Source organism: Olea europaea, chromosome 2 (assembly GCF_002742605.1).
Source record: "Olea europaea var. sylvestris chromosome 2, O_europaea_v1, whole genome shotgun sequence".
NCBI classification, from domain to species: domain Eukaryota; kingdom Viridiplantae; phylum Streptophyta; class Magnoliopsida; order Lamiales; family Oleaceae; genus Olea; species Olea europaea.
The window spans coordinates 13,913,516-13,922,011 of NC_036238.1; the positions used below are offsets into that span (position 1 = coordinate 13,913,516).

The 8,496-nt window shown below is 34.4% G+C and overlaps 2 protein-coding genes across 2 annotated transcripts in view; one reads left to right on the forward strand and one right to left on the reverse strand.

The window, feature by feature from the left end:
* Positions 1–656: 656 nt before the first annotated feature.
* LOC111411622 (protein PLASTID MOVEMENT IMPAIRED 1-RELATED 1-like) lies at positions 657–5,017 on the reverse strand. The gene is made up of 3 exons (XM_023042138.1): positions 4,878–5,017; positions 2,244–4,743; positions 657–2,129 (listed from the first exon to the last, which is right to left on the reverse strand). The coding sequence occupies exons 2-3, from the start codon at positions 4,505–4,507 to the stop codon at positions 974–976; spliced, it is 3,420 nt and encodes a 1,139-aa protein (XP_022897906.1). The 5' UTR covers positions 4,508–4,743; positions 4,878–5,017; the 3' UTR covers positions 657–973.
* The window catches only part of LOC111411632 (calcium-transporting ATPase 5, plasma membrane-type-like), a 7,715-nt gene continuing 990 nt past the window's right edge, over positions 1,772–8,496 (forward strand). The window contains exons 1-2 of the mRNA XM_023042150.1: positions 1,772–1,777; positions 2,551–2,553. The gene's annotated coding sequence lies outside the window, so the exon portion shown is untranslated. The remainder of the gene's footprint in view (positions 1,778–2,550; positions 2,554–8,496) is intronic.

Here is an 8,496-nt window from a genome sequence, read left to right on the forward strand (position 1 = left end):
TAAGAAATACGAAAAATCCAATCTCGGTTTTAGTTAGTAAAAGTGTACTAACATGTATATACTTTGATAACAATCATTATATATGAATTCATTGTATTAGAGAATCTTTCGGTTCTTCATTGGATGTCCATTTGAATTCTCAATAGTTTTGCATCATTGTTGATTCGGAATGGTCTGATCGATCATGCCAAATAACAAAGTATTAGATTTATCGAACTTTTGATTCAATACAATATTTATTTTAAGTGTATAATAGCTCTATAGAACAGCCAAATACAGTAGCATAAGAGTGTATAATAGCTCTATAAAGCATGCCTAATCATGATTGTTGTTTTCATAGGAAATATGGTTCGTATGAATTTTGTGGATTCTGAGAAAGTATGGATACATTAAACAAAAAGAAAGACCTTCAGACAATATTGAAGATAATCAACATTATGTACTGGATTAGAAGTCTTGTAATGTTGGAATGTGTATATATTATTTGTATGATGATGTTTTATTTTGTATCCTAATGGATTTTTGTTTGTCATATGATCAGTTGAATTCATATCTTTGACAGAAATTTTGTATTTGTAAGGTTTTGCTAAAAGTTTCCATCAATAGGGGACAAAGAAACGCATACGAAACCACCGAAATTTTTGGAAAAATCAATATGAACCAAGATAACAAATTAACAATTACAGTCAATGCTTACAAAACTTGTGATTCTACAAATAAAACAGCAAAACAATGTATTTATCCTCTCTGTTACTGCACATACGCGTCAATATTAATCAAGTCTCGTGTCGAAACAAGATTCACTAGTTGACCTCAAGCGATCTCTAGAGCAATCCTCGCAATATTTAAATCACCAATTTTTACGAAGATAAACCCAATTTTTACGACGATAAACCCGGGGTTTGCCTCCCCAAAATGACAAATGGGATCATAACACAATGTCACATACTTGAGAGAAAATATGGCTTCAGTCCTAGCAGAATCTGATTTTTTCATTTGGGAAAACAAGATTTGGATTCCGAATATGAGGATTTAAAGCGGCAAGTTCCTTCCATTTAGCCCCGGTTCCATGAACTCGAGAAGAGATACTCCATAAGGTATCACCAGGCTGCACTGTAGTTGTTGCTTGTGAAGAAGCTGGTGCAGAGGAGTTGGCGACCACCTTCGACTTCATCAGTGGATGCTTCTTCTTTCCCATTCCATTTGCAAGCAACCAGCGAGAACCAGACTTTTGTTGATTACTGGAACCCCATAACTTCGTTTTACCTGTCTCAGTCTTCAAACCAGCAACATGCACCTCAGTAATTTTGTATTGAGGAACGGGTTCTTCTTCATGGATTTTGTCTTCTTTGATCTCCTCAATTATGTTCTCAGTTTTTGCAGTCTTGCCCTCTTCTTCCTCTTTGTCATAGTTCCTTACTTGCGAAACTGTACTATAGATTTTGGGTTTAGGTGGGACAAAAACTCTCTCCACTTGAATGAGAGCGAGCATTGGAGTACCAACAGATTCATAGTTCCTCAAAGGATCACGTAACTGCACCATCAATGCAACAGTAAAGTTATTACCCAACAAACCACACCTCCTACCTTTGCTTCGTCTCTTCTCCCCCTTTGATCTTCCACCAAATGATGCTAATGAAGTAGCATGATGGGCTGCCAGTATTTTGGAAGTTCGATCACTGATGAGATCTTCATTGTCAATTTCACCAGCATCCAGCCTCATCCATTCATCGAGTGTTAGAGACAGGCCCATCAAACCATCAACATCTTCACTGTTGTCTTTAATGTCAAGCAGTTGCAATCCACCAGTCCCATCAAGACCTACGGCGCCACCAACATCAACTGTCTTTCCCTCAAGAGCTGAAAATCCTCCAATGGATTGTGGGCTAATGTTTGAAGATGCATCCTCATCTGACATGCCAGATTGTATTCTCAAGCCCTCGATTGAAATGGCTTCAATTTTATTCATTGCAAAAGGAGCAAGATCTTCTAAGGATACATATTCCGAGTCACTGCCAAGTGAACCTGAATCAAGGTTTTTTAACCTGGATCCAGAGGATTTTCCTTCTACTATCATCTCCTGAGAGATATTTTGCACACGTTCTGATTCATGCTGCAATAAACCTTGTCTGAAACATGGATAACAAATCAAGAAAACTATAATTAGTGTAATTGTTGAGATGTTGAAAATGAGTTACACAAGAATCCATCTATTTTGCAATGCTGAAACAGTAACAGCAAACCTCTCGAGCCCCTCCAGATTGGATGAAGCTTCCCATGCTACTTGTTGCATCGTCTTCCCAGTTATATCTTCCAAAGGCATTAATTTATTTGCCTGTATCGAGAGCTTTTCAATTCCAACAGAGGCCAGACCCTGAAGTATGTCCATTATACCAGAACCCATTTCAGCAGGAACCACTACGGGACTAGACACCTGCATCACTAAGTTCCCTCCATTTTTGTCATTTTTGAAAAGTGCAGGATCCATTGAGCGCAAAAATCCTCCATTCTTAGTCTGAATAAAGGGACCCAAACCTTCGGCTAGGGGAGGCAGCTGCTGAGGATCCTCTAAAGGCATATCAATTGGATTCCCAAACCCACCCGCACTACTAGGTGGAGAATGTTGAAAGGAACTCCCATTTAAGCCCCATTCACACATCAAAGCTTCAGTCTCCAAATCCTCCAACACTGAGGCCCTTGTTTTAGTCCTCATTGCATCAGCTTCTATCTTAGTCATCTCCTCATAATCCTGAACCATAGATGAGTTATCAAAGTTCTCGTAAGTGGGTTCCCATACAGAATCACTAGGAAAGTCATTAACAAACTCTGAAGAGTTATAGTCCATATCAAAGTTGAATAAAGAACTTCCATTGGTGGCAACCTCCTTCTCAAATTGCCTTAGTAGTCGCTCTCTTGGGGACTCGGGCTCACTTTCAGAACTCAAACCAAGGCTATGCTCCATTCCCAGCCTGTCCAAGAATTCACTAGCTGCAGATTCATCAACATCATCCAAGCTAAGTGATTTTCCTTTTCCATGATCTCCGTAATTTGACTTAATAACCAAGGATTTTTCACTTTCATCTTCTTGAAAATCAAATCCTTCATTCACCATCTCTGGGGCAGAAGTTAAAATTGTCTCCAGTTCTTTCATTAATGATTCTTGGGTACAAACATCATTCTCTTTAGAATTGCCATCACTTATCAATTGCTCATCTTTCCGATAACCAATTTCCTCAACAGGAGGAAGAAGGGGGACATCCTCGTCAAGGGGAACCATGATGGTGCTTGCATTTTCAAGACTCCCCCTAGCAGAACCTTGAGCAACATTCAACATATTGATATCTGATTTCACATGCTCTTTTTTCAAGTCTACTATTCCTTTCTCTACGACAAAACCCTCAGTAGTTCCACATTCAGTTTTAGAACTATCCTTCCCAGCATCAGATGCACATGAATTAGTTTTGAGAGGACCGGCAGGTTCAGAAAAAGAATCAGCCTCTATTTTGCAATCAACTGAAGAATTCTCTTCATTAAGATTGTGATAGAGTATCATCAATGAATCTGACTGTTTGGACCTTGATGTTGGCATATCCTCATGAAGTTCCTTTATATCATCGGCTAAAATATTTGAAGTAGACGACTTAGCAGGGACACTTCCTACATGCTGAATATTTAGCTCATTTTTACGATCCAATTCACCAAGGAGTTTTGCCGTACTTATATGATCCCGCCTCAAGCTCTGAATCACAGATATCTCCCCACTGTCAGAAGGGCCAGTGCTATGATTCCCAATTACTACATATCCAAAACTAACATCCATAGTTGCACCTCTAGCCTTACCTGATAACCTGAAACTAGTTGTCCACTTTCCCGAGTTCTTTTCCTCTTCCAACTCCTCCAAAGTTAGAGGAAGCAAGCTTGTCAAGTCAATCCGATGCTTTCCCAAATCCAACTCAGGAGCATCATACACCAAAGCATACAACAAGAAATGCTTCGCCTCATACTTTGCAGAATGGTATGGACCACTCCTACTCCCATATATGGAGCACATATGTGTCAAATGTTCCTCAAACTTGGCTACTCCATGATAAACCCTAACTGGTTTAGTCATGAACTCGCCATCTCGCCTCTTCCAGTGCACAACAAGACTAACATCATTAAAAAAGGCAGGTAACCCCTCAATGGAATGGACTTGGAGCGAGAAACAACAATTGAACCTACGGTCTCGGATATGGGTCAAGGCCTTTAGCCCCTTCCAACTCCAAATGGACTTCTTATTCTTATCAAGTGAATCTTTAGCATCATTAGCATCCTTTGGCTTCATTTCAGGCTCAGACAAATGGGGTTTTCCCACAGCCTTGGATTTACTACTTGCTGTCGGAATTGCAGCCCTTGGCAGCATTTTATCTGTACGTAGGCCTTTATTAATAGTTCCAAGATCTTTTAAAAACGTCCCCTTTCCTGAATTCTCGCCATTTTTCTTCCTACTACCTTTTTTTGACAACATTATCTCCTCACAGCCACAATATTACACACAGACTTTGCAAAATTAACCACTGCCAAATTTCACAAATAAAAAGCAATAAACCTATCTTCCGAAATTCCACACAATTTTTCCTCTAAAATATATCAAATTTCAGAGCGATTGACCTTCAAAAATCGAACTATGATTTATACATTAAACATATGCAGAGACTCAAAATAAAAACAGGACTACACGCCAATTCATAATTTATCTCGTTCCTGCATCAAAAATAGAATTCAGTATTATTTATTAACGGTGCAGTTCCTATATAAACATGAAATACACAGATTAATTGAATATTATTGTGCGAGGTAAATTGAAGAAGAGTAGAAGAGATGATTAAGAATCTTACAAGTAATCGCAACGGCAATCTCTTCCGCGCTTTGACAGTGTCTGAACTATGAAGTCTCTCTCTCTCTCTTTCACGAAATTTTGGCGTGACCGGATTGAATTCAAAGTTAGGTTGACGTGGAGCCCCTCTATATTTCAAAACATTTTCACTTTGATTATTGCTTTTTGTGTGTTTCGAAATTAGGTAATTTTCTTTGGCTACGTTTATTTTTTTCTCAATTAAGGCAATGACATAATTCCATCACTTAGACAGATGGAAATTACTAAAGTGGATGAAAATGGAATTATCCATCCCCGCTTCATTAAGGAATTGGAATGGAGACAAAAAACATGATCCGATCATGAATTGATCTAGACTATAATTTTTTTAGTGTATTCAATTTTAGCAGTTCTTTGGATGCATATTCAGTCGATCACGTGTGATTGAATTGGTGGAGCGAAATCAGTGATTTCCACGTGTAATTGATGGAAAGCCCGCAACAAAATGGAAGGAAAAGTGATGAGATGATGAAATTGTCTAATGATGACAAGTTATAAGCAAGCCCCCAATTTAGTTTCAAAAGTATTAAAGTTTCTTTTATGATTTATATTTAAATCGTAAATTATTAAAAATTAAATAAATTAGCCAACAGGATGGTTTATGGCAAAATATTTAAGCACCTGTTTAGCCCCCATTTTGTGAAATGAAAATGGGTGGAATAATGTATTTTTGAAAAATTAATAGTTAAAAAAGAATGAAATTTTTTTGATTTACGTGTAATATTATTTTATGGAAAATTGTGTAATTGAAAATTAAAGAAAGAAAAATTAAATGAAAATTAATGGAGGCCAAATGGAGGCTAAATCCCTTCACCAACCACTCTCGTTCCTATTTCAACTCTTGAAAATCCTCAACGGTGTAAGAAAGGAAAGAGATTTCCTAGCCTCACTCGACGAGCCATCCCTAGACATGGATGTCATTAAATGATAGAATTAGATAAAGTTAACTTATAAGAGTTTTCTCGATTGGAAATTTAATGAATTTTAAAATATTATAAACTCTAATGAATTTGAATAGATCTAAACAAAATCCATAAAAATTTTATACTAAAAATAATGAAATTTCAAAAGAGTTTGTTATATGTATTTTTTTTTTTGCTTGAATTTATCTAAATGTTTTGAAATCCTTGTAAATCCTTAAATTATTGAGGACACTTAGATTTTAATGAAATTTAATAAAATCTTTTAATATCTCAATTGGGAAACCTCAAAGTGAAATGGCTTTTAAAATTCATTAAAAATCGTAATTGAGAACACGCCATTATTATGAACAAAATTTAAATGTAGATAACAGATTAGAACTAATTGAAATGCATCAAAATATAGAAAAATGAATGAAACCTACACCAATGTACCAGGGGACTAAGTGCACGTAAAAAGTGCAAGAAATGTATAAAAAGTAGATGTACAAGAGTGTATTAAATACACAAGATGGATGAAAAAGCTAAGAAATGCACATAATTTACTATAAAAGGAAAGTTTTATCAGCTGTGTGTGTGTGTGTGTGTGTTTTGAATAGTGATGAAAATATTTGATTAAAAAGTAAGAAAAAATTTGAGTTTTGTGTAAAATATTTTATTATGTTAATGTGTAGTTGAAAAAGAGTATGAAAGAGTAAGTATTTTCTTTAAAGGGAGACAAACGAGGCTTCATTTGATCTCTTTAGGCGAATAGAAACCATGGACGTAAACATTAATTAATGATGAAATTGGATTAAGTTATTTTAATTGAAATCAAATTAAGTATAGCTATTAGATCCACAAAAATGAAGTCATCATTATTATTTCAATGTAGATATTCTTCCTATCTTTGAATTCGAATTAATCAAAATATTAGCACGTGTTTGAATTAAATGAGATGCAAACAATTTAATAATAATAATACCCCCATATGCTTTATTAGTTCGTGTCCGCAATCGTATGGTATAAAAATGCATCTTGTTGGATTATTATTTTTAAATAATATAAATGAGAAAATAGAAAATGTTAGGGTATTTGGCCGATTGAAAGATAAAAATGGTTTTTTAATAGATTTTATATACCACATCATATTATCCTATAGATAGATCCATAGTTACTGTTTGGCAACTATTAAAAAAAGCTTTTTATTTTTTTTTTTTGAGGAAATTAGTTTTGAAATAATATTTTTTGAAACATACGTAGTTAAAAAGTAGGACTATAAGCAAAAACCGCAAAATCGAAAAATCGAACCGAAACCGCATTTTAGAAACCGTCGCTTTGGTGCCACGTGGACCCGATCAACGAAATGGTTTTGACTCAAACCAAACCAATCAAAATGGTTTGGTTTAGGTTTGAGAATGTTAATTGCGGTTTAAAATCAAACCGGACCGGCGAAAAAATATATAAAAATAAAAAATAAAAAAATGAAAATTTTTGAAAATTCACTCAAATATGTAAAATTCAATAGTTTTGTCATTTGTGGGTATTTTTGTCAATTCCTGATTTTCTAATACAGATATATTATTATTATTATTATTATCATCATCATCATCATCATCCAATAATCCTAATATATATTTAATAATTTTAAGACTAACATAATCTATCAAAAGCATTTTTCCTCTTCAAAACTTAGATGGACTCTAGTCGACACCCAACACAATTTTAAGCCATCGGTATCACATACTTCTTTTCAAATTTTTCACACATCTTCAAAGTCGAATTGAAGTCCATTATATCAAATCGAAGACGAAAAGATTCTAGACTTTTGGTGATAATATTTGCTACAAATAAAGTTTCAAATCAATAATTTTTTGGAGCAAATTAAGGTAAGAATCTGAAATTAAATGTGTTTCCTAACATCATACAAATGTAAACTTGTGTAATTGTTATGTTTGGATATTATAAACAATTGCTTTATTATTGTAGTTGGGTATTCTCTTTGTTTAATCAATATTTTTTTTAGATATAATGATCACGAGGTCTTGTTGGACATCATTATTTTTTTGGACCTTATATCTAGTTTAGTAGACATGTATTGTAACGTTACTGGATCGTCATTAACCTAAAAAGGTCAACAAAAATGAAAGAAAAAAAACTATGTTTTAATTTATTGTGATTTCATTTTGATTTAGTCAGTATTTAAATTTATAGTAGATATATTTAGCCTCTGTTTGAGCCATATTTTTCATATCATCATAATAAGAAAATTGACTATTAAAGAAGAGGATGGATCCCACACATGAAATAACAGGTCAATAAAGGTGACTGGATTTGTGGAACAACGATCCAAATTTTCATTTCTTTGTCCCAAAAATTTGATTTAAACAGGGGCTTAGTGTTTTAGATTTATTACTAGTGAAATATAAATATATATTAAATTCAATGAATTAATGACATAAAAGTAGACGGGCAAAAAAATATATGACGAAACCGACGATTTAAAACCGACCAAACCATTAGGTTTAGGTTTGAGTTTTTCTCAAACCGTTCAAAATGGTTTGGTTTAGGTTTAGATTTTTCTCAAACCGTTTTAAATGGTTTGATTTGAAAATTTGTCAAAAATCGGTAAAATCGGACCGCTTACATCCCTATTAAAAAGTAGTAAAAATGTTTAAATTT

What these genes read in the sequence shown, in the direction of transcription:
- LOC111411622 (XM_023042138.1), bottom strand. Translation starts at nt 4,507, where the DNA reads ATGTTGTCAAAAAAAGGTAGTAGGAAGAAAAATGGCGAGAATTCAGGA. An exon ending in AATCTGGAGGGGCTCGAGAG is followed by an intron (nt 2,130 to 2,243) that starts GTTTGCTGTTAC and finishes TCCATGTTTCAG; the next exon opens with ACAAGGTTTATTGCAGCATG.